The 27,353-nt window shown below is 39.7% G+C and overlaps 1 protein-coding gene across 2 annotated transcripts in view; it reads left to right on the top strand.

The window, feature by feature from the left end:
• Positions 1 to 27,353, top strand: part of rassf7a (Ras association domain family member 7a) — a 57,641-nt gene that overhangs the window by 18,752 nt on the left and 11,536 nt on the right. For both annotated transcript variants that reach the window (XM_062990970.1, XM_062990969.1), the window contains exons 2-3: positions 25,143 to 25,335; positions 26,199 to 27,025. In XM_062990970.1, the coding sequence (XP_062847040.1) occupies positions 25,233 to 25,335; positions 26,199 to 27,025 (930 nt within the window). In that variant the 5' untranslated portion in view covers positions 25,143 to 25,232. The remainder of the gene's footprint in view (positions 1 to 25,142; positions 25,336 to 26,198; positions 27,026 to 27,353) is intronic.

Raw genomic sequence — 27,353 nt, 5'->3', positions numbered from 1 at the left:
CTCTCACTTTCTAGCTGTAATTGCCTGGATTTGTCCACAGGATTTTGAAGTTTGGCAGTGAATTTACTGACTTGATGACATTCAGCCTAAATAGCATTTGCAAAGGCAGGCATGGATGTTGGATGAAAAGTCCTGGCCTGAAGGACAACATTCTCATTCATGTTCGGAGTGGTTTAGGTCAGAGCTTTGTGTAGGAAGTTGGACTCGTTGCAAATCTTGAGGTCTTTATGGACCTCACTTCGTGTATGGGGCACAGACAACCACAAGTGGAAAGTGCTAAGAGGAATGTCCACATACTTTTGGCCAAACATTGTAGCTTTAAAAGCTGTTTTGGCTAAAAGCCTTTGAAGAGATGTAGATGTGTGACGCTAAGCAGTCATACTAAATTATCTCTGTGTGAGGTGTACGGAGCTGGGAGGCTAATGGCTTGGGTGATGGATGGCAGTGACAGGTTGTCTATGGGCTTTGTTTATTTTCAGTCCATCTGCAATCTCTTCTTGGCTTGTGGTGTTTGCCTGCTAATTAGCAGACGAGAATCAGGTTATGAAAGTTTGCTGAATCTTATACAAGCTTGGGAAGTACAGCACCACTCAAGTTCTGTTTTCTTTTATTTTATTTAGGTTCTAGTTTATTCAAGGTTTCCATTTTTGAGAATTCATTGTATTTAACTGATCACAGTTTGTAAAATATTCAATTTACTAATTCACCAATATTATCTTTTTCACTCTGGTACACAAGCTCCTACATCATATTTATTTATTTATTAGGATTTTAACGTCATGTTTTACTTGTTGATTACATTCATGACAGTCACTTATTACACAATGTTCATTAGTTAGTTAACAAGTCATGGACAATTTTTTGTATTTTCAATTCATGCATGCATTCTTTGGACTGCGAGAGGAAACTAGAGCCCTGGAAGAAACCCACACAGACACACAGAAAGGACCCGGACCACCCCGCCTGGGGATCGAACCCAGGACCTTCTTGCTGTGAGGCGACAGTGCTACCCACTGAGCCACCGTGCTGCCCCCTACATCATATAGTTTATCTACTGGGTTTCATGTTATGACCTTAATATATCTGCATTTTCCCCTTTATTTTCCAATCAAGTCATAACCGAATTACCAGGTTTCATTCCTCATCGTCTCTCGCCCTCTGCAGAACCATATCCTGACTCATTAGGGTCATACTTAACACACCCCTCTTCCAACACGTGTACCCCTCCACCCTGCCCATTGCTGGTTTACATAGGGAACAGTATCACATAGGGAGAGTCAAGTGCTACTCCCCTTTATTCCCCTTGTCTGTACAGATACTTTTGACCAGCCAGCAGAGACCACAATTGCAGCAGCAATGAACAATCCCTTCGGCTTGTCCTCCACCGGACATAGCCCAATATGTCTGTGCAGGTGTCTGGCAGGCAGCAAAGTTGAGATTCAAGGTTGTGGACTTGCTCATCAGACTGTTGCGCCGCCTATGCGGCCTGCGATACCATTTGAAAATGTGCCGCTAATATGATAGCAGCATGAGGAATATGTGTCTAATGACATCAGACTGTCAGAGTAATTTCACACAGAACTCAACATGCTCGTTGTTTTGTGCCTGTAATAACCTGCATGTCTTTAGACCAGTGATGGCATAGTTACCTTTAAAAAGTAACTGTTACTTTATTGATTACTTGATTTTAAAAGTAACGAAGTTAGATTACAAGTTACTTTATTAGTTACATTCAGCAGCTGCCGTAATGCAACTGGAGCTGCGTAGGCGACTGAAGCGGAATAAGAAACAAGAAAGACGCGGAAAACGGAGTCCTCTGTTCACAAGTCTAAGTAAGATAAATAAAATACAATTTTTAAAGACAAATAAATAACAAAAAGACGATAAATATCCAAAATGTTGGCGAGTGGGGTTTGTAATGAGTCTGTAACTATGGTGATATTACGTCATCACGTCCCCACGTGTAGTACGTAGCGGTGTTGTGTGCATACTGCACACTTCTGTACTGAAAGTATGTACTTCTTTACCGGCCAAGTAGTACATACTTCCTCCAATCTAGTGCATACTCTGTAAGTATGCGATTTCGGACGCAGCTCGTGACTTAATTGTCGCATAGGCCAGACGTCACTCCCCGAGTTGCAAAAATAGTAACGCACAGTAACTTGGATAAGTAACTTTAATCTGATTACTGGATTGGAAATAGTAACTCGTTGGATTACTTGAAAAATGTGGTCAGATTAGAGTAACGCGTTACTAAGTAACGCGTTACTGACATCAGTGCTTTAGACCACTCACGGTTGCACATGGCTGTTGTGCATGTGTTTTAGGCAGGTGTTATGAAGGTTGTTTTTGTAGTAATAAACATAGTGAGATGCTTCTTAATGTGCAAGAAAATACAGTAATGTCACGAAATGTCAAGAAATTTAAACACCATATTACTAAATCCATATTACTAAAACATGGAAACTGATCAGTGATAGCTCTAGATGTAATCTCTTATGCAACAGTGTGGACACTTGTTTTATTGATTTTCTAGACGTAAAGTCAAATTTATTTATATAGTGATATTTTTACAACAGACATCGTCTCAACCCCATGTTGAGCAAGCCTGAGGCAACAGTGGCAGGGGAATATCCCTTAAAATTACAAGGAAGAAACCTTAAGAGAAACCATACTCAGCAGGGACCCATCCTCCAGGGCTAAATGAATTAGAATGAAACAGTCCATAGATATAACATTATTTCTTAGGTAATAACAAGAGAAAAGCATAAAGAATTTTAATAACGTGAGTTAGCACAGCTGCTACATAGAACAAACATCCGCATAGTTTAATGCCCAAGAACTGTTTATTTGCTGACATTTAACATATCAAGAAAAATGGTTTGCATATTTAAAGTGTTGATAATAGATAATGCATCTAGTACATGCACTTGGGTGGCACAGCAGTCTATTACACTAACCCACCACCACTGAGGTCTGGGTTTGAATCTCAGTACTACTACTGGTCGACAGGGCGTCTACACAGATTATTGGCTATGTCTGAGGGGAAATTTTGAGGAAGGCCTGTACTGTATTCCTGCCTGCACACAGTGTTTCCCGGCAAATCCAGAACAGCCGCGACCCTGACCAGGATAAAGCGATTGATTAAAAAGGAAAAAAAAAAAATGCATGTAGTGAAAGACGTGAGCGTTTAGAATAAAGAAAGTGTAGGCACCAATCAAACTTAAAACAAAGTGATTACAGACCTCTTTGGGCATCACTTTTTGGATTCCTCTGGCTGAATGACTTCAGTGAGGTGATGCAAGTGCAGTTTCAAGCTTTGATGATGCCAAAGCTATGCCCATGAGTGTTCAGACTGGATGGAAAAGTAGGCATCCTCAGCTCGTAATATTGATCAGATCGACACTACCGGATCTTTAGTGTCTGTGGGACATGTGTATGAAAGGGCACAGTAAGAAAAGCCCCCCCATTACTCCCCATTACACTCTCACTAATTTGTTTTATTTCTCTTTTACATCAGCTTTTCTCTGTGTCTCTCTAGGTTTCTCTTAGCTTTTACCTTGTCAGTTCCTTCTATGACTCTGCATTTACACTTTCCTGACAAATGTGGTACAGTGTGAAAAGCCACAAAAGTGTGGACCCGCCAGACATAACAGCTTTCAGGGTGAAAAACACTTTGGTTAAAGCATTCTAATATTAAACGACCAGTTTAGCATCAACAAAGAGTTATAGGTTTGTTTTGAATTCAAATGTAATAGCTCTGGTTTGATGATGTGGACACCCCTCAGTCTTTGAGCAAAAAAAGCTGGGTAAAATGTCTCTTTGGAGCTTTTTATTCTAGCGGCCATGAAGCGTGTTTAAAGAATGCTTACTGATTTCTGTGTGTATAGGACATTTCCCTTGATTAAGATGAGCTTGTGGCTATGAAGGGTACAAAGAAAAGTGTGATCGATGTAGAATGTGTCCACCTGTTGGACATTTAAGTCTAGTCTGGCTTAGAGGAATAGCAAAGAGGTGAATTTGCTGGCCGCTAACTTTCTGAAACACTGGGGCTGAATAAGGCAAATGGCTGCACACAAGTCTTTTTGTTTTGGCTGAATAATTGCAGGTTTTTCAAAATTCCTTGAAAACCTTCCTAACCAATGACCAACCATTATTGGTTGACTGTTAACTTTTAACCTTATTTTGCAACATATCAAAATATTAAACAGCTTAACAATAATGCACAGCAACATGAACCTAAATACCATGACCAGGGCTATTCCAGCATTTAGAATGTATATTTCTAGCATGGAAAGCGAACAGTCCAATTCCAAATAGGACTAAGCTAACCAGGCTCAGAACTTGCTGTGGTAAGGGGGTTAAATGCTGTGTTAGGGGTCGAAAATAACCAGCCACTATGACTACCAGCAGAAAAAAAAGAAACTTTAAATAATCTTTTAAGCTTATTTGACAATGTTTTCTAAACTGATGGGTTGTTTCTTCATGCAAAATCATTCTGGGGGTTAAAATTCACATAAGCTGCATCAGGCAAAGGGGGCAAGGGAGTATCCAACATGTTCAGACTACTACCATCATTCACATATCTGCTGTTAACTGTGAGAAATAAACTGAATTATTACTTGCTTGTTGGTTATTGGTTTATTGGCTATTCACTGACGTACAGAGTCCCACACAATGAGGCTAAACAATGAACAAAATCTACATAGTAGCACAACTTTTAAACGTCACGTCTTGTGCACAGTAAACAAGCTTCGGATTTACTGCAATCTGATCAGGATAAAGAGCTTACCTGGCATTAATGAATGAATAAAGGAAAGAACTATTCTTAAGTATGTTTCCAAAGTAAACACGAACAAACCCACAGGTACACTTGACCAGGTTCATCTCCTGTGGTTAATGTCTATGCCTAAATCCCAAAAGATTTTTTACTTGATGTACACGCTACAAAGTCTATAAATCTCTTTTACATTGTACTCCAAATAGAGCACCTGCGTAGACCATATAAAGGCGCATGTTATTAAGATAACTGTCTATGTACACTAGTCCTGCATACATAGAAAACACGTGTAAATATATACAAATAAATTTGTTTGCGCAATGGGTGCTGACACTCTTAAAAGGGCTTGTGATTATAATCTGTGTAGAGTTTCCTTTCATTTTATTCATGTGCATGACATTGCATAAGCAAGAATAGAGACATGATTTTGTGTGGAAAAACAGTAGCAGTTTTATTCCCATGCTGGCTGATGGCAGGGGCTGTGGACTAGATTATGTGATACTCAGCCACTCTGCCCACATTGTCGACGTCAGCTGAAACTTGGATGGTTTGACACGTTCATTTATGTGTGTCAGAAATATTCTTTAGTGCAGTGGTTCCCAAACCTTTTCTGCGGTGCTCCCCATTTGTAGACAAGATTATTGTGAGCCCCCCCAACCCCATGTGCGCACACACTCTGACTGTTGTGCCTAAACTCCACTGGAATTTATTTTAAACAAAACTGCAACTTCTTATTTAATTAAACAAAATGAAATGACAATTCACTTTTACAGTGAAGTTATTACAAGTGACAATAATTATGTATCTAATTACATAATTATAGCCCCTTTGATCACTGGCTTTAGTGTAATTCAGATAGGGGAAGAGTAAGCCAGCTTGCTGTTATACATGGTTCTGCATGCACTACATGTCTGAGATGTTTTTGGGTGGTGGTCTAGTTATGTAAAAATTATCCTTTTACTGTTGGCTTTCTTATTTATTTTGACAGTTTGCTAGTAATTATAGGTATATGATAATTGAGTGATTTTTTTTTTTTTTTTTTTTTTTTTAGTTGGCATAGATTCAAATAACACCTGATCTTTTTCATCACTCATATAATGCATGGCTATTTCAGACAGCCAGAAAACTTGTCAGTATGTATACAAAATAATGAGCTACAAGTAGCTGTATGCAATTATGCAACTGGTATTTTAAACAAAACTATTGAACACGAGTTCAATGTTCAAATGTAATTAATTTAGCAGGGTTTTTCTTCTCTTTTACCTACGTTTCCTAACTGATTAAATTAAAAATTCTCACCCACTGACCAGGTCCTATTGCAAGAGTAGCACATGCTTCCTCTGAGATGTGCAAAGCCAGTGGCTAACTTTCTGAACTTCAGTTTATGCCATCACATAAAACATAGTAATGCACTGAAGAAAAGTACCATGAGCTCATACACCTAAGTCTGGCTGGTCCTTCTTTGTTTAATATGAGAACTGAGTACGATTCTTCCTTCACCCATCCAATAGCTTTGTTTAGGCTCCAACTCACAAAACTCTGGATGATGTGCTGAACGCTTTTTCTAGGTGCGAGTCGAAAATAAATTCTTGTTATTTAGGTAGCAAACTTGCTTATTTGCAAACTTATTTCCCGATACATTATACTCTGTAGTTTCAGTGACCACTCAAATAATCAAATAAAATCTGCCAGTATGTTTCGTACTTCTCTGCCACTCTAACCACTGTAAACATCTCAAGTATTTACAGAATAAGCTTGGGAAAGAAAAGAGATGCCTTGTTTTCCATTAGGTGCATCACAGACATGTTGGACATGGTTGTAAATCGAAACACTAGTGCTGTCCCGCCTTTGAACCGCCTGACTGATTCTTTGTTGAGTCTCACACAATGAGCATGCCAAGACTGTCACCTTACAAATCCCCACTACTAATACTGTACTTTCCAAGCACTGCTCCGATCACTCAATTACCTCTCTGGGTCCCTGTTTCCTGGAGAGCACGCCGCAACTTGAACACACAGCTTTCCCAGACAAACCAAAGATCTAATTACCACTTTGAGGCCACAGTGCTGTAGAGACAGTTTGCTTTATCATAGTGTATAGGAGCGATATCAAATCCTATACTGCACAATTTAGGATCAGGTATGTAAACATAATAGCCAAACGGACACATTTGAGCTCTCTTGCATGTTCCGTGGTCTTTTTGTATAAACGGACAGGCTGTGGGATGTTTGGAGTGCACTTGTGTCTTTAGGCTCCTACTTTTGGAATGTGTTGTTTTGCCGCCTAAATTCCTTTGGATATTTGTGCATGAATCTTCTGCTGTTTGGATTCAAAATGTCAGTGAGTCACCTGGAACATTCCATTCCTTGTACATTTTATCACCTGCTCCTCAGAACTGACTCCTGAAGGGTATAGTGCAATCTGCTGTAACATAACACTAACTGGTTTTAAGTGTGTACTTATATTTGGTCACTTTGGCTGTAGTCTAACAACTTTGACATGCTAGATTAAGGTCTGCTTTAAGTTACCATTTGGACAGGCGTTGGATGCCTCTTATAGGTTGAAAAGATGTATGTATTCGGGTGGCAGCTCTGAAAAGTCACTCCTCACCCACCGTTGCAGTGATTGGTTAGTAAAAAGTGGGAATGGTTGTGGATGAAGCTTCAACACCTCTGCTTGGCTGAGACGAGTTAAATACAAGGGTGACCGGGTTTGACATGGCTGTGTCCAGGCCGCATATCAAAACAGTAGTGTGTTATTAAAATTCTACTACTACTATCCACAAAGTTGAATCAATTCATCTGAACACACAGTTTGGTATAGAGGTACGTTTTGTCACTAATCCAAGTGACATCTTCAGTCTGAGTTGGTGTCAACACCAGCTTGCACCAACACCATGCATCAAGAGGTTTACTACTACTAGTTTGTGGTTTGGAACAATGCCAATAGTGTGGTACAGAGGTACAGTGTTAAATAAATTACCTATATATCCTAATATTAAGGTGCTTGTGATTCCTTTGTAAAGTTCACTTGTAAAGAATTTAGGAACTTGTTCTCTGAGTAGAAGTGCATCTTAAATACTCTTGACTATTTGACTGTTTTTCATGTACCAAGAGGCTTTATTTAATCCATCAATTATGCACAAGCTAAAAGAAACAACAAATGTATCTTTCTTTGCCAAAGCTGGAACTGTGACACAACGTATTTGACTCTTTTATTCTTCATAGCCACCGTTTACCGTTAGTACAAAGACACAAACTGAATATACAGGACATACAGAACTTCACATCAAGCTTTTACTTGATGTGGTGGTCAATAAACCACTTAGTTTAGAAGTCTATAACTGATGTATGCTAAATGACGATATTTTTGGATTATGTTTACATTATAGAACAATTTCTGTACATATCATAATGTTTGTTAGGTGTAGGGCAGTAGTAGCATGGCGGTTAGGGTACCGGACTAGTAATCGGAAGGTCCCTGGTACAAGCCCCATCAAACCAATTTATTGGGTGCTTGAGCAAGACACTTAAACCTTAACTGCTCACAGTTGTAAATTGCTGTGGATAAAAGTATTGGTTAAATGGCACAATAACAAAACACTTACTATAGCAAAATAATTTAAATGTATTTTGTACTATTTATTTACTTTTTACTTTGTCACAGCTGTCAAAACCATTGTCCTTGACAAAAGAAGACAACTAAAGCTGTGATGTTTTTGTGGTTGTATTAAGCAAAGGTAAGGCGGCATGGTGGCTCAGTGGGTGGCACTGTCGCCTCATAGCAAGAAGATCCTGTGTTAAATTTAAAAAGTGTAGCGGTCCAGGTCCTTTTAGTGTGTAGTTTTGTATGTTCTCCACATGTCTGTGTGGGTTTCCTCTCACATGCAAGTGGGTGAATTGGAGATACTTATGATACTTACACCATCTTCTATACTTACAAGATGGTGTTGGACCCTAAATTTCAACTGGTAAATCATGTGTAACCTGTAACTACCTGTCCTGTCATGAGTGTAACCAAAGTGTGTAAAACATGACGTTAAAATCCTTATAAACAAACAAGCAAAGGTAGAACCTATATTATAAGAATAATGCATCAGCAAAACCAGGAATTGCACAAATGATTTAGAAAACCCAGCTAAAACGCCTAAAACTTTGCTTAATGTGGTAGGAATTGATGCAAGCCTTTTCCTTTGTGTTTTCATGGGAATAAAACACCTAAAACCAATCATATTTCCATAAAGTTACAATGTAATGTAAAGTATTTATTGACCTCTTTTATCCACATGGTAGTTTCAGCTAATTTTAAGGGGTTTTGTAGCCAAGTGAAAAGTCCATTTTATTGTAATGATCCTAAAAGGTTTAAAGTAAAATAAAGACCATTTTTAAAAATACAGTGCAACCTTTCAGATTGTATTGCATTAATAGAGCACTTGCTCGGTCTTGCAAATGAGCAAATGCGTCAGTGCTTTAGGGTGTTAGTTTTTTGGCTAACTTTCTCTGTTCTGCTTTAAGCTTTGATATTGTCCATTTACATAAACTTGAAACAGCTAGAACTATTATACAAAGATGAAGAGAACATTAAAAAATGATTTAGAACAGCAGGCATGGAAAAAAACACTTAAATAACTAATGAACATAGTCTATTATTGCAGTGTCTTACAGTCTCTCGCCCTCTGTGTGTCTCTCTCTCTCTCTCTTTCTCTCTGCCTTTGTGAGTTTTTGTTATGCTAACACTGCTCACACAAAATGAAAAGAATCCAGGAATAGTTTGTTCCTGGCAGCTGAGCCCAGGATTCGCTTACTGAATCGAACAAGTGTGGTCCTTTTGTAATATAAAAAAACAGGTAATTTTTAGTTCATTTCCTCTGCTGACCGACATCCCAAACTGTTTATGACAAAGCATGCAGTTCTCCAGTGCCACATCGGATGAAATGGCAATTAGGCTGTAATGTGCACTATTAGCTCACTCGGCACCACGACTGCTACAGTGTTGAAAGCTTATGTTTAATACAAGAATGGATGTATGTAACTTTGTAAAGGCAAAAGCTTGTTTGCTGCAGTTACAAACCCTTTCCCCTGATTTGTGTTCTTAAGCAGATCTGAGATCTGGAAATGAGATTACTTCCCCACATTACTGATAATAAGTCGTGCAGTCTCTATAATCTGTTATTGTTCTTTGTTATTTCAGACCTTATTTGCACTAGTGTTTTTTATGCTTCTTGTTTCTGGTTTGTCCTGATAGGAAGTTTACCTTCACTTCACCTGCATTTACACTTAATAGACGAATGCCTCCTCAGTTAGTTGAATTAAAATCTGATTGCTCTATCTAGCTCAATATGCAATTGAGCTCAATACCAACACTACCTTCTTGTTTCTTGTTTATAGCATATTTGCAAAAGATGGTTGCGACATTAAAATATAGAGGAAGGCTTTAGAAATATTTACATTTACACATGTCAATAATTGGCTTGGTTGGCACTGCAGTCTATTCAGCTAGGCAGCTGATGGAAATGCAATAAACATGAAAAAAATATCTAAAGCAATTTACAATTATGACATCTAAGAAATTGCAGTTTGAAGACTTGCTTAAAGGCCAACAGTGGCAATATGACATGGCCAGAATCAGAATCACTTTATTTCGCTAGGTATGTTATGCATATGAGGAATTTGTTTGGTGATGGTACATATTTAACAGACACTTAAACCAGCGATCTTCTAATTTCCAGGCCAGCTACCACTGATTTGACCAGCCACTCACATGTTCTTTTTTTTTACGAGTACTTTTTCCGTGTCTCCCACTAAACATCTAATGGATAATGTCATTATAATTGCAGAAGCAAAATATGTTGATGGAAAAACCACAAGCTTGGGAAAATATTTGTAATGTATAATTTATTCAAAGTGTTTTTCAAAGGCAGCCAAGAAATCTCTCATTGCAATCACATGACACATAAGCACACAGCTTGTTAATTACAAAATTATACATGCACGTCTGCTTCTAAATGAACCAGTATGGGCACAAACCATTACAGCTTTAATTTGGCCTGCGACTGTAGTTGCTTTTGCAAAGTACAAGGACACAGAGTGACATTTCAGAGCATTTCATGATGGAATCAATATAAAGCCAAATGGAAAACACACGAATCATCTGGAAATCATAAATCCATGTAGGCAGCGCAAACAAAACAGTTTGGTCAATGAGACTGCACAGTTCATGGTTTTTAAATCATGCTGACAATTTTTACTTGCCTGTTTGATATACCATAATAAATGATTTGCAGGCTTGTTCTTTAATTGAGCGAACCCCAGGCCAACCGAGCTTGGGTGTGTACTCGGTCATAAGTAATGTGACTGGCCAAATGTGTCGGGTTGCTCTCAGTTTAATGGAACACGATGCTGTGATCAGTGAAGCATAGACTGTATGTAACATTATATACTAGGGATGCAAATTTTTCCTATAACCGTTAACCAGCAAGAGAGCCATTAAAATATTACCACATCACCGAGTTTTATGTCAACAAGTCTTCAGGGTTTAATAAACCTGCTTAACATGGAGTTACTGCAGTAATATAGCACAGTCACATGAACATAAATACCATGACCAGAAAAGGTCAGCATTTAGTATTTACATTATAAACTGAGAAGATTGACATCTTGTTACAACAAAAGTCATAGCTTGAATATTTTTTATTAAAAGATTTGTAATGAATTTGCCTAATGTACCAGTATAAAGGTTGAAGTTCAAAGGTATTTTCTTTTTATAACTACTTTAATCTTGTCAGGAGAAGCTTTCATATACTGACTGCATTTCTAGAAATTATGATTACCATGTTTGGTTAACACTTGTAATGAATTGTTTGCTAGCAACTACTGTTTATGTAAAATTTACATTCAAGATGCTGAACTGGTTTTACACACAATGATGTTCATCGTACTGCTCTACATCACCACATTTGCTACGCCCGACTGTTTTACATTAACTTAAGTATAAAGACTTGCTGATATGGAACTAAATGGCAAAATTGGCCAAATTTGCTTCTCCAGTAGTAGTAGTAGTAGTAGTAGTAGTAGTAACTAATTCAAAAATAGGAGTAACCAATTAAGGCTAATGAAATCATAGAGATGCAGCTGGTATCTCAAAACTGTTTGCCTTAACCTTACTTAATACTATAACATAGCATCAGTTCCTTACCTCTATATTTGGCCATGACACAAAATAGTTTATTAACATTAACTGAAGGTGGGGATTAAACTTGGGTCACCAAGACTGTAAACTGGTTCACAAATCTTTGGGGTTGTCTGGTTTCCTTAGAATCACTTAATGCAATGCCATAACACACTCTGGATAAGGTGACAATCCACCCCCCTCTCTCGCAAAATCATGTTGGTATGTAAATACCTGACCGGTTGATAGCACCACTGGGGATTTGAGCCCTGAATCTCAGCAATAGTGGGCTGCCGTAGTTTACCACTGCACCATCCAAGCCCCACACGTAAAGATTTAAAAGTAATTATGTGGATGGTATATAAAAGGCTTTACAATGATAAACGGATAAATCAAATGGATTTGATGCAAAAATTAATCATGAATGGTGTAGATTTTCATCATGCCTTTAAAGGTTAAAACAAGTTCTGTCAAATCTTCATATATAGTAACTTATGGCAGTGTTAGCTACTATCAGCCCACTTACTTTCATTGTCAAAGAAAACCAAGGAATTCATCAGAGAAAACACATCAGATGCATTAGCTTTAAGCCGTGTTAATCATTCAGCAGCTGAAGATTCGGTGAGCAGTAATAATGAGCTGACTCATCAATTTGGTTCAGGAGCATGTTTAGAACTTGCTTTCAGCAGCTGATAATGATGGCTAATTTGCTGTAGTTGCACAGCTGTTCTGCTGGCTGGTTACAGTAGAAGATAGATTGTGTGGGTACTCAGCTGCTTAGTGGCATCACGTTACAGCAGCGAGCTGTAAAAAACACAGGCTGGTGGGTCGTCCTGATGGAGTTTTCTCTGCTTGTCTTTATTCATTTAAAACAATGGTTCTCAAACTTTGAAACAAGTGCAACCACCTGAAGGCGATTGAAGCCAAACCTACAAATGCCACCTGTGAGTCACCTTACAGAAACACATACATAGTAGGTAGGGCTGGGGGATATCGCCAAAATGTCAATTTGTTTAGCTAGGTTTTTTGTTAAACACTGAACACACTAATTTAGTAAAAGATCTCTTCATTATATATGTAAATGTTACTTAAGTTATTAATTTTTATTTCAGTGGGCTTTTGTATTTTTTTTTTTTGGTGCACCACCTGAGATCCACTGCCAGGGCTAACTTGTTTTAAACTGAAATACATTTTATGAAGAATTGCATGTGAATAAATTGTTAATATTGGCAGTCAGTGTCGTGTATCGGTTTTAAGCCTGTTGATGGCTTAGCCAGCAGAAAGTGTATTTGCCGCTTATTGGCGTAAGCACTGATTGTGCCCAGTCTCATGGTGGGCGAAGCACAAAATGCTTATCATGGGAAAGCAGCCTAACGCCTTCTGAAAGTACAAGAAGATGAATGGCAGTAAGATCTAACTGTACTCACACAACAACATCACCGACCTTGCACTATTACATCGGAATGACATTCGTAATCTGTGCTTACTCAAGCTTTAGTCAGCAAGTTAGTCATAAGTGAGGTCTTAAGGTCTTGGGTTTTGAGGTAGAAGTACAATATGTGGCAAATGTTTCATGCATGTCTGAACATCAAAATAATTTCTTTAAAATCTTAAAAATTTCTTTAAATCTGCATCTGTCTTCTTATTTGCTGCTAAAACGGCAATAACACTTAATTATCCACTAGATTCAGCAGAGTGACTGGATTTAGTACCATTTAGCAGTAGTAAGGTCAGGTTCTGATGATGTACCATAAGATCAGTCTCAATCAGCAACTCTTAACCCTCTTCAGAACATGAATGAAAGCTGTTATATTATAGTTTGAAGGCTCATATCATTGTTGCTTCTCCACCAAACTGTTCAGATGCAACTGTGGATTTGGCAGGTAGTGGTGTGCTGATGCTCCTACCAGAATGATTTGTAACTATGGACAGAACATTTTCACGCTGTTTGTGTCAGCACCCTGCAATCACATTCTATCATTTTGTACGACTTTTGCTTAACAACACAGCTCGTAGAAGTTGACCGCTTTTGGAAAAATCGGCACCCTATGAATGTGCCACATTTGAAAGTTACCGAGCTATGTGTACTGTGTGGCCATAAGCTTGATCTAACTTGTTAGCAGTGTGTGTGGCTTTGTATTCTAAATGTTCAAGCAACTATAAATCTTTTCTATTGTTCTTACTAGACAAAAGAAACAAGTGTGTAGAATTTGTTAGACAAAAAGACTGTCTACACATTTGTTCCTCCTCAACTTGCCTAGGCAATAGAAGCTGGTGGATATTAAAGCAGTATTATTTGTTGTCTCTGCAAATGAATTATCTGTTAGGCTGCATTCACATTGCACTGCAAAACTGCTTTTGTGCTGACTGTGCCATTATTTCCTATAGAGTGTTGTAGATTTACTGCATTGCTTGGTGTGCTGCTGTACTTAAAGTTCAGTCTGATTAAACTTTGGCCTACTTCGCTGCTGATCTTTTCAAAGCGCCGCCAATAAGACAAATTGTTTATATAACGTAGGCTGAAGCATAGCATAGACATAGTGGAGAGAAACTGATTCTCACCGTTTCACAAAACCCTGAACTGTTGTATTCAACATATCATTGTAAGATGAAAAGTATGGCATGTGAGTAATTAACTGAAACCGCGAGAGCAGGTTTGCATTTTATATAGCAATCCCGCTTTTACTAATCCTGGCATCACTTGTGGGTTTTTTGATAAGATTTAATGCACCCTGATTGAAGCACTTAAATTTGATTTACCCACTTCCTTTTTTTAATCTTTTCACATCTCCATATAATGAGCACTGCCAGAGCTTTCTTGTATCAAACACAAAAAAACTAACATTTATTTGTATTTTGCACCATCAGCGGAAAACGATTTTTGCTGTGTATACTACTTAAATGCTGTGATAAGCAGCAATATGCCCCCATCCTTTATCATATGAAAGCTGCCTAACACTAAATCTCCAGAATCACTAACTGTCCTGTTTGTACTGTATCTATGTGGTTTGCTGCTTGTTTTTCTTTGTTATTGCGACTCAGCTGTTTCATGATTTGAGTAGCTTAGGAGGTGCTGTATTTCACTTCAAAAGTAAGATATGATAAAAATCATCCTCACCATTCTTATTTATTCATCGCCAGTTTATCAAAGCCCTTCCCGGTCTCATTTTGAACTGCAGTTCCAGCAGTATCACTGGGCAGATCAATATCTGTAGGAGGGTTCTAACTGCCCCCTTCTAAACACTCGTTCACTAAGTCGTAGTGGGAGGTGGCAGCATTCCTCTCACACCATCAATTAAAATGACAGTAACCCATCTTACATGTTGAGAGCAGGGCAGGGCCAGTAATGTTTTTTTTTTTTTTCTTTTCTTTCTTTTTTTAACTACTGGCTACCAATGGCTATGGTATATGGGTTTAAATTCCATTCCTATATTCTTTCAGTATTGAAGTCAACTAATGCAAACAAGTTATTGTTGGTAAATGATGAACAGTAAAAATAATATCGGATCAGCAGTAATTAAAAAAAGGCATCATGGTGATGCCGCAAGTAGAGGCAGCTCCAGGCCCCTGGTTTAAAATTCTCTACAAATCTCTGGCTACTGTCTGCATTAATTTTGGCTGGTTCTTTTAGCATTTTCTTTCCTCTCCTGGGTGTAGATTTAATTTCATTTTTTTCAGACATACTTTTTCAGTAATAGTGTCTGGAAGGAGAGCTGGACATGCAGGGGAAGCAGAAACCTCACCACACCCTGCCAAATATGTTCAGCATTAAGATTTTTTATTTATTTATTTTTACTTCAGGGTTTTTTCCTTACTCTGTGAAGTTATGTGTGAGATGATATTAGGGAGGGACATGGATGCTTCCCACTATAATGGCTTTAGAGGAGTCTCAGTGGGAGAGGGGGAGGGATGGGCTGCACTGGGTTGGGTCTGCCTGCATTTTTGACTCAACATGTGCGAGTGATCTTTAGGACAGGCACAGCTACACAGATAAAAGAAGGTACATAGTGTATACGTGTACGTGTGCACAGTTGAGATCAATAACTTCATGCAGAAAAACATCCATGTACATATTTTTTTTGTAAATCATTTTCATATTTTTTACTCCGTTTTATCCTGGTCAGGGTCGCGCTGGGGTCTGTGTCACTTACATTTGTGGCATTTAGCAGATGCTTTTATCCAAAGTCATTTAGAATTATGACTGAATACAGTTTGAGCAATTGGACTAAACACTTGACTCTTTAGGATGATATTGCAAACAGGTCAAATGGAACTTAATAGCAACTTGGCAGCAGTGGGGCTTGAACCAGCAGTCCTCTGATTACTAGTCCAGTACCCTAACCACTGAGTTACCACTGCCACTGGGTTTCCCCAGAATCACTGGACACAATACAGTAGCACACCCCGGGCAGGACGCCAATCCATCATACAATCACGCCTGCATATAGATGCCTGACCAGCCGATAGCACCGTTTGGAATTCAAACCCTGGATTCCAGAGGTAGTGGGCTAATGCAGTTTACTTCTGCACCACCCATGAGCCCTTGTTACATTTTCTTTTGTTTCCATGTGTTTCTATACTGCAGCTGGACAGTGAATACACAACTCTTGGCTACAAAGTCAAATTGTCAGTTTAACAAATTCATAAAACAGCTGTAATAGCTGTTGTATGAATGGGTGTTTGGGGGAGTTCCATTTTACCTGTTTGCAATATCATCCTAAAGAGTCAAGTGTTTAGTCCAAGCAATTTTTGGGTGAACCACAACATTTGGGTTAAAGGAAAAAATGTTATAAATGTAAGTAAAACACCTATTGAGGGTGCCCAGGTAGGTGGTGCAGCGGTCTAGCCCACCACTAACAGCCAGCTGAGCGTCTACACATACGTGTGGGGATGGCCAAAGCTATGTAATGAAATGTGCGCCATGTCCAGGGGGTTCCTGTCTTGCGCCAAGCATTTACTCAGTGAAACTGTACCCTCAGCTAGGGATGTCCTGATCACGTTTTTTTGTTCCCGATCCTGATCCCGATCATTAATTTTGATCCCGATCCGATACCGAGTCTCAAACCGATACTTCTATTTTCTAGATATTGTCTAGATAAGAACTAGATAATACTGTTCACATAGTGCACACTTCAAGTACAGTGGGGCCAAAAAGTATTTAGTCAGCCACTGATTGTGCAGGTTCTCCTACTTGGAAAGATGAGAGAGGTCTGTCATTTTCATCATAGGTACACTTCAACTATGAGAGACAAAATGAGAAAAAAAAATCCAGGAAATCACATTGTAAGATTTTTAAAGAATTTATTTGTAAATTATGGTGGAAAATAAGTATTTGGTCAATAACAAAAGTTCAACTCAATACTTTGTAACATAACCTTTGTTGGCAATGACGGAGGTCAAACGTTTCCTGTAAGTCTTCACCAGGTTTGCACACACTGTAGCTGGTATTTTGGCCCATTCCTCCATGCAGATCTCCTCTAGAGCAGTGATGTTTTGGGGCTGTCGCTGGGCAACACGGACTCCACAAATTTTCTATGGGGTTGAGGTCTGGAGACTGGCTAGGCCACTCCAGGACCTTGAAATGCTTTTTACGGAGCCACTCCTTCGAGCGGTGTGTTTGGGATCATTGTCATGCTGGAAGACCCAGCCACGTTCCATCTTCAATGTTCTCACTGATGGAAGGAGGTTTTGGCTTAAAATCTCACGATACATGGCCCTGTTCATTCTTCCCTTAACACGGATCAGTCGTCCTGTCCCCTTTGCAGAAAAACAGCCCCAAAGCATGATGTTTCCACCCCCATGCTTCACAGTAGGTATGGTGTTCTTGGGATGCAACTCAGCATTCTTCTTCCTCCAAACACGACGAGTTGAGTTTTTACCAAAAAGTTCCATTTTGGTTTCATCTGACCACATGATATTCTCCCAATCCTCTTCTGGGTCACCCATATGCTCTCTGGCAAACTTCAGACGGGCCTGGACATGTACTGGCTTAAGCAGGGGGACACGCCTGGCACTGCAGGATTTGAGTCCCTCTCGGCGTAGAGTTACTGATGGTAGCCTTTGTTACTTTGGTCCCAGCTCTCTGCAGGTCATTCATCAGGTCCCTCCGTGTAGTTCTGGGATGAGATCTTGCGTGGGGCCCCAGATCGAGGGAGATTTTCAATGGTCTTGTATGTCTTCCATTTTCTTACAATTGCTCCCACAGTTGATTTATTCACACCAACCTGCTTGCCTATTGTAGATTCACTCTTCCCAGCCTGGTGCAGGTCTACAATTTTCTTCCTGGTGTCCTTCGACAGCTCTTTGGTCTTGGCCATGGTTGAGTTTGGAGTCTGACTGTTTGAGGCTATGGACAGGTGTCTTTTATACAGATAACGATGTCAAACAGGTGCCATTAATACAGGTAACGAGTGGAGGACAGAAGAGCTTCTTAAAGAAGAAGTTACAGGTCTGTGAGAGCCAAAAATCTTGCTTGTTTGTGGGTGACCAAATACTTATTTTCCACCATAATTTACAAATAAATTCTTTAAAAATCCTACAATGTGATTTCCTGGGTTGGGTCTGCCTGCATTTTTGACTCAACATGTGCGAGTGATCTTTAGGACAGGCACAGCTACACAGATAAAAGAAGGTACATAGCTCTGTGTGCACAGTTGAGATCAATAACTTCATGCAGAAAATCTCATTTTGTCTCTCATAGTTGAAGTGTACCTATGATAAAAATTACAGACCTCTCTCATCTTTCTAAGTAGGAGAACCTGCACAATCAGTGGCTGACTAAATACTTTTTGGCCCCACTGTACATTACAGTTATTCAAATTAATCCAATGTATATGTTTAACAACTGAATAGCTCTGCACTGCTGTAGGGAAAAAAATTGCCTGCATCCAAGCTATTGCTTAATGTTCTTCTATTTTTACAAAATAAAAGTAAACAAACTTAGTGCAGCATTGTAGTAGTAAAAGTAGAACACTCAAAATGAAGTGTGTTTTGACCCTTTGGGGCTTCCATAGTGCATGGAATAGCATGCTTGGCTAACGCGATGACTCTAGCTGTCCGCTATTCTGTACCATAACAGAAGAAGTTAATAAAGTGTTATGCTCCCGACAATTTGTGAATATATCATGTATTTATTTCTTTATTAAGCAAGTGCATCACTACCACGCTCGGTTACATAACTAAGCCAATCAGAGTGCTTGATACTGAGATGTCGTTTGGTCTTGTAACACGTAAACTCGTAAAAGCTGTATGTTCTGGTCCTGAAGTTTTCACACTCGGATTAAAAGTTATTGTTTTGTAAACCGGAGTGATCCTCGACACACCATGTAAATAGTAAAATTCTACAGTAATGAACGAAGCTCTGCTCCCACCGCCTCGTGAAACGCTCGCATTGCAGACATTACACTTCACTGTTGGACTTGTTTCACTTTCCAATTTAAAGTATCTCCACACAGCGGACATGCTGACGTAAAACGAAGGATCGGCTTAGGATCGGCCTTAGTAAAGCCGATACCGATCAGTTAAAAAATGCCTTGATCGGCCCCGGTCCCGATCTTTGAGATCATATCGGGACATCCCTACCATCAGCTAAAAACCCTTTTGACTGTATTTTGTTTAGGTTCAGAAGCTGGTAGCTGTGCAGAAATGTGTACCCTCAGGCTTTGACATTTAGTATGTACGCCTGTCCGAGCCCCGGAGACAAAGAAAGATTTGTTTTAGTGTCTTCTCTTACACAGGCTTGTGCTGTATTATTTCTTAGCCAGCTCGAAGAAAAGGGTTGGTACGTTGTACTTGCTGATCATGGCCTGAATGTCAGATGAGTCATGCAGTAACTGGCCACAGTGTTTCTGGGAATTTTGGTATCAGCGTAACAGTTGAGTGTTTATGCAATAAAGTATGAGCTCACAGCATTCCAGTGGGCACCTCCTTTTTGGTACTGTTCTGAGCTACATCTCCGTACCTTTCAATTCCTTCTCTCCCTGTGATGCTCTGATAGGAAAATATGAACTCATTATAGAACCATTTTGTTGTTTTCCTAAATAAGGTTCAGTGGGTTGGGGTAGGTTAAAAGATCTTTAATTATCAGGTTATCTCACCATTTGGAATTGTATATAAGCATAATGTATAGTTAGTAAATTGGTTTAGCAAACCATGCCATTGTTCGATGCAGAGCACCTCATGGACCTGATGTGTAACACGCTGACATGCTCATGTTTAGCAGCTGACATTTTTCTTATAAGTAGGCAAAGTTGCTAATGTGGTTGGTTGGTTTTCTGGTTTTGTATTATTTCTGGGTGTGTAGACTTGCTGATGTTGTATGTCAGCAAGACTGAGCTGATATATTCCTGGAGATCTGTCTCCATGCCAAGATGTTGTCATCTTACTTAATGACTTTCAAATCACTTCATCTGAAAACAGATGGTATGAAAAACTGTTGTTTTCCTACGTAGCCAGCTATACTTTTTGGCTAATGTTGCTAAACTGATCCGATCATGGCAGTTTTTCCTCTACTTATTCAACCATTCCATCTCTATCGAAGCCACTCTGCTTCTTGGAAAGACTAGACACAAAATGACAACTGTCAGACCGCCATAACTGATTTGAAATGCAGCTGCACACCTGTTTTTTAATCAACCCAAGCGCTGCCACGTCACCTCACTGCTGTGCACTTTTCACTATCTTCCTGTAGCTGCCCACATTCAATTTAAAACATTGATGCTTGCTTACAAAGCAAAACGAACCAGTCCCAAACTAATCTGAAGCACTTATCCAGCCCTCTTCTGGATCTCAAACGCTTCAAATCACAAGTCTGGCTTGTTTTGATCCACACTTTCGACCTCAAGGAAGACAGGCATTGAGGCTCTTCTGTCTACTAGCACCCAGGAGGTGGAATAAACCTTCTCTGTCTGTACGAACAGTAAGCCAATTTTTTATTTTGTACTGGACCCAAGTACTTATGCTAAATTTGGCTGGGGAATAAACAAACCAGAGCAGGCCATACAGGTGGAGCTCAAAAAAGTGCAAATTAATTGATGAAATTAGGGATGTCCCGATCACGTTTTTTTGTTCCCGATACCGATCCCGATTATTAATTTTGATCCCGATCCGATACCGAGTCTCAAACCGATACTTGTATTTTCTAGACATTGTCTAGATAAGAACTAGATAATACTGTTTACACAGTGCACACTTCAAGTACATTACAGTTATTCAAATTAATCCAGTGTACATGTTTAACAACTAAATAGCTCTGCAGTGCTGAAGGGAAAAATGCTGCATCCAAGCTATTGCTTAATGTTTTTGTATTTTTACAAAATCAATCAAAATGAGTGAGATAATTACAGTTTTACTTTAAACTTTACGTTCGAAGAAAAAAAAAATCTGTTTAATGCAGTGATACACTAAAAATTAACAGAAATCTGTGTAGCAGCTTAACTTGAATATAAGAAAAAAAAGTTACTTAAAAGCATTACAGTAAAACCTGAATACCAAAATAAAATGGAAAGGCTCTTTTGTTATGAAGGAAAGCCAGTTCTTAAAGTGCTTGTATTGTGACAAGGGTTTGATGGACGTTTGTACACGAAGTGAGTGTGTTTTGACCCTTTAGACCTTCCATAGAAAATGAACTAGCATGCTTGACTCTAGCCGCTATTCGGAACGTAACAGAAGAAGTTAATAAAGTGTTCTGCTCCCGACAATATGTGAATATACGGTGTATTTATTTCTTTATTAAACGAGTGCATCACTATGTTGTTTTGTAAACCGGTGTGATCCTTAACTCACACACACTCTCACACATGAACGCAGCTCTGCTCCCACCGCCTCGTGAAACGCTCACATTACAGACATTACACTTCACTGCTGGACTTGTTTAACTTTCCAATTAAAACTATTTCCACACAGCGGTCATGCAGGGATTAAGATCGGGTTTAGTAAAGCCGATTCCGATCAATAAAAAAATGCCTTGATCGGCCCCGATCCCGATCTTTGAGATCGGATTGGGACATCCCTAGATCAAATACATTTGTCTCAGTCAGCACTTAAGTAAGACAATACAAGCAGCATATTTAAACCCAACTGCACTAGAATTTATTCACTTGACTAGTGTGACAGAGCTTTTAAGGGTTATACACCAGAAAAAAGGAAAACAATAAAAGCTTTTGGTTAACTGATGAGGAAGAGGAAGTGCAGCGAAAGTATGTGAAAATATGTAGAGTAGTACTAGAGGTCGGCAAAGTGGTGCGCCAAAAAAAAAAAAAAAAAAAGTAAAAACTCAAAAAAAAAAATCTGAACAAACAAATACTATTGCTACTATTGTTTATAGGTACTATCGCATATTTGCTCTCAGTGTCTGGTGGACAATGTCGGCACTGCCTCACCTAAAGCAAACTTCTAGTTTCTCAGGTAAAGGAAATGGACAATCGCACATTAGATACAGCTGCATACCCTGTTGTATTACAGGACATTATAAATTAAAAAGGGGGTATAGGTGTGGTGTGGAGTGTTGGTGTGCTAAACAACCAAACAAAATTTTTAATAGTTATAAGACCTTGACTGAGAATAATAAATATATTATATTAATGAACCTTTATGTAGGTCGCTCGGGTGGCACAGCGGTAAAAACACATGCTAGCGCACCAGAGCTGGGATTTTGAATACATCGTATCGAATCTTAGCTCTGCCATCCGGCTGGGCTGAGCGGCCACATGAACAACGATTGGCCTGTTGTTCATATAGGGGTGGGGTATTAAGCCGGATAGGGACTCCTCGTAACTGATGCACTACGACCTCTGCTGGTTGATTGGAGGCGGTGGAAAGAGTGCGGATCAGGGTGTGTCTCTCCGTACACAAGGTTGATTCGCATATATGCACTCGCCTAGTGTGGGTGACGAAATGCATACGGCTGCTGCCCACGTGTCGGAGAGTGCGGGGCTTAGCTTCGTTCTTCTCAGATCAGAGGGGTCGGCATTAGTGGACAGGAAACGTGACGCAATCGGGCAATTGGACGCGCGAAAAAGTTGTGAGAAAAAGGGGAGAAAATGCATAGATAAAAAAAAAAAAAAAATATATATATATATATATATATATATATATATATATATATATATATATATAAAAAATTAACCCTTATGTATATGGCTCATATTTATATAAAAATAAGATTGCAGAATGTAATCGATTAAGCACCATTAGCTTAAGTAACTGTGTTTATGTACCAGTTTTATGTCCCCGTGCTGATCTGATTAACTATCTATGTGCAGAACTTTTTTTTTTTTTTTATCCTATATATTATTTAAATGGCAGCTGTTGATCGAGCATTGCTTACAGAGGCTGATCTAATTCAATGCTTTTCTTCATAAGGGCAGCAAACCAGCGCAGTAACAAAGCACAGAGTCAGCATTTATCAATCCACCCACTCATTAATCTTCTGCCGGAGGCCTCGTTTGATACCTGCGGCCCTGCCAAGCTTTTCCTTAAACGCTACCAAAGCTGAGCAATCCGTTTTAACGTACAGCCACTTGTACTCATAAATTCATGAATGTGTACACACTTAACTCTCTCCCACAGCAACTGCATTCTGCCTGTCTGTTCCCTCCAGCGTTAATCTGCTGTAACCTCTTTGAAGAAAGCAAGTGGTGCATTTAATTGGAACGGAGCTCTGCATTTTAAGCCAAAAGCTACCTCTTGCTAATGATTACAGAAATCTTCTTACTCATGGGAAAAGGTGTTTGCCATTATTCAAATACAAAATAAAGCCTTCGGGCATTTGTTATTCAAATAGGAAATTAAGTTAAATCACCACATCAAGTAGCAGTTAGATTTAACAGCAGAAAGGAATAATGGTGTGTAACTGTGTTTGTTTTGCATAGATCCTCTATTTGTGCTCTTTGTTAGTATGTGGTATGCAAGTGTATTCAGTTGAAGGAAGCAGTCGTAATTGTTTAGAAAGGTAGCTAAAATTAGGTCACTATTCAAAGTACCAACTAGCTCTGCCACCAGTGTACCTCCTGTTTCCTGCCTTGTACAAACCCCATTTCTAGAAATTTTCTGACTTTTTGAGAAATGCAGTTTTGTCATTTGTAAATTCACTTAAACCTTTAACAGGCAAGAGTACAAGAAATGTAAAGGATTGACTAATTAACTTGTTTGTATACAATGTGATACCTGCAACATGCTCAAAAACGCTGGGACAGGTGGAAAATAATAGTGAAAATTCAAGTTTTACCCTTAGGGGCAGTGGTAGCCCTGATTATGCCCCACCACCACCAAGCTGCCAATCTTGGACCCCTAGGCAACAATCCTTAATTGCATGAATTGCATTTAGTGACAATTTTATGTGTCACAATGCAAGGCCTCATTCTGCACTCGCTACAACAGTGGGGCTTTGCAGACACACAATGTGGGGGCTGGCTTCTGTGCAGTCCAGATTTATTTCATAGTAAAAATGTTTGTCCTCAGTTCCTAAACCATTAAACAGTTTCATTAACAGGAAAGGTAACGAAACACAGTGCTAAACACGTGTCTGTCCCAACTTTTCTTGTGTGTTGCAGTCATCACATTTTAAATTTGTTTATATGTAAAAAATACAATGAAGTTGAGCATCACTTTCATCAGTTAAATAAAGATTCAAGAATTAGCAAATTACAGATTATTATTATTATTATTTACAAAACATTCCAACTTTCCTGGAAAAGAGGTTTGTGGAATATGATTTTTGCTTTTTTTCCTGAGCATGAATTTCCTTTTTAAAAAATTTAATTTTCATTAACTGCTTCATTCTGGTCAAAGACCCGGTGGATCTGGTTTTAGCAAGAAACACTGATCACAAGACAGGAATATCCTGGACAGGGCGCCAGTCCATCGCAGGGCTTTGGCCATCAGTAAATAAAAATCCACACACTCAGGTGCTAAGAAAGATTTCAAATAGGAGCAAGTACACTAACGATTCAGAACAGGAGCATGTACACATGTACACTGACTTTTGTCCCCCACTGTGCATTTAAAAGAAGTTTTCTGACTGCAAATTCTTTAATCCTTCTTTAATCAGTTTTTTTAATAATTAATTGCATTTAATGTATTTTGTGAAGTCAATCTTCAGGTTACTCAGAACCAACTGTTTTTCATCTACTGCCTACATGATACAACAGTAACGTTGTTGCTCTATCAGTAATGTGTACTTTCTTTATGTCCTCAGAACCTGCAGCGGGTCATGCAGTGCTGATTAAGTCTGATCAGATCTTATCTCAGATGAGCTGAGCTGAGCTGAGGTCCGGCGAGTAGGTGAATGGAGCTCAAGGTATGGGTGGACGGAGTGGTGCGGGTGGTGTGTGGCCTCTCGGAGGAGACGTCCTGTCAGGATGTGGTCATCGCTCTCGCTCAAGCTATAGGTATGTGGGGACACTGCAATTCATCAAACTGTTGACATGACTTTGGATGAAGAAGCAGAAATGAGTGTAGTTTAATCTGTGACTAGGCACCAGGAAACAATGATTCAGGGTTTGAGTTCACTTTATCTAAATGCATCTGTTACAACCATATTGTTAGAAGATTCTGCCCAGCTTCTGATTTTATAGTAGATGCCTTTCCTTTTAAATGCTTGTCCAATACACTGTAGCATAGCCAGGCTTTAGGGCCTTTGGAACCTTGGTTTGATTCCTGACTCTGGTTACTATCTGGATGAAGTTTGCCTTTTTCTCCCTGTGTAGTCAAGTCAAATTTATTTGTGTATCACATTTTACAATAGACATAGTCTCAAAGCAACTTTACATAATCCAGGACTGACAGACCAAAAACTGAAATGGCTTGGCACCCTGCCGGCCCTTGTTGTCAGAATTTGTTCTGGACCGCAACCCAAACGAATGCGTTTTTTTCTTTTGGCTACTTCTGTATTTAGGGGCCGCCACAGTGGATTATTCTGGTCCACATACCTGATTTGCCTCAGTTTTTACTCAAACCTCCTTTTTTTTGGGCTTGGGACTGTGAACATTGCCAATCATGTCTGTGTAGACACCTGACAGGCCTTAGAAGGCCTAAGACTCAGACATCTAAGATTCCTGATGTGAATATCATAAATGTGATAACATGGCATTATGAAAACAATCAAAATTCATTCATCATTATTCAAAATAAAAATGACAAAAGAAATTATTTGAAAGTTTTGTGGCATGACCTTAATTCTTGTGTTAATGCAATTTTAAAGTTAGTTGAACTTTGTAAAAATGTTGTGTGTATCATCTTATGTTTCCTTTAGGCCAGACGGGCCGCTATGTCCTTATCCAAAGACTGAGGGACAACGAGCGGCAGCTTCTGGCTACTGAGCGTCCTTTGGAGTCCCTGGCCAAGCTTGGACAGCACAGTAATGAGGTGCAGTTCTATCTGCGTCGCACTGGTCCCAGCAGCAGCGACAACCACGAGCGCACTCCTTCTCTGCACAGACCTTCTGAAACCGAGCTCCCAAAACGCAACGGCCCCAAAAAATCCTTCACCTTTAATCTTGGCCCGTCCTCTTCCCCACGCGTCAAGCATAAACAGAACCGCAAGACTTTTAGTCCCAAACACTCTCCCGATCCCAGAGCTTCGCCACTTCCTCATGCCTTCCATCTGCCCAGCGTATCCAGAGAGGAGGCGTTCCGGCACGTTCTTCAGCAGCAGGAGCGGCTGAAGGCCCTCGAGGCCCAGCTAGAGCTTCTGGAATGGGAGACGCAGGCAATCGAGCAGCAGGAGGAGCTAACTGCTGCGGAGCAGACGCTGCTAGAAGATGAGGAGCGGTGGGAGGACGAGCTGAGGGCCGAGACGCAACGGGAGCGTGTCATGAGGAGGCGACTAGGAGAACTCCACGCCAAGCTGGACGAGTGCGGGCGCAGCCTGCATGATCTAACTGCACGATCCGAGCAGCTAGAGCAGGACATTCAGAGGGAAAAGCTGGAGACTGAATCTCTGCCCACACAGCTGGCGAAAGAAGGTTCAGCGGATACAGTGCAGGTTGAGTTCCAGAGTCAAGAGAAACAGGGAGAGACGCTGAAGGCGGAGCTTCATGAGACTGAAAAAGTTCTGGAGAATGCAGAAATGGTGCTGCAGGTGAGCAGAAGCGCTGCGGGTCAGGAAGGAGCTCTCTAATTGGTACAGATCTGTCCATTTGGCTAATATGATGCCACTTCCTGTAGACACAGCATAAATATTTGCCTCCAAAAAAAAACAAAAAGTGCTGGAGAACTTGTGTCCCAAAACACATACTACATTTCCAGACCTAATAGAATTTAAAAAGATGGTCCTGGGTTCGATCCCCTAGGTGGGGCAGTCCGGGTCCTTACTGTATGGAGTTTGCATGTTCTCCCTGTGTCTGTGTGGGTTTCCTCCGGGAGCTCCGGTTTCCTCCCACTGTCCAAAGACATGCAAGTGAGGTGAA

This window comes from Trichomycterus rosablanca, chromosome 1, assembly GCF_030014385.1.
Source record: "Trichomycterus rosablanca isolate fTriRos1 chromosome 1, fTriRos1.hap1, whole genome shotgun sequence".
Classification (NCBI taxonomy): Eukaryota; Metazoa; Chordata; class Actinopteri; order Siluriformes; family Trichomycteridae; genus Trichomycterus; species Trichomycterus rosablanca.
The sequence above is the reverse complement of the archived record's forward strand: the minus strand, read 5'-3'. Positions and strand labels throughout refer to the sequence as shown.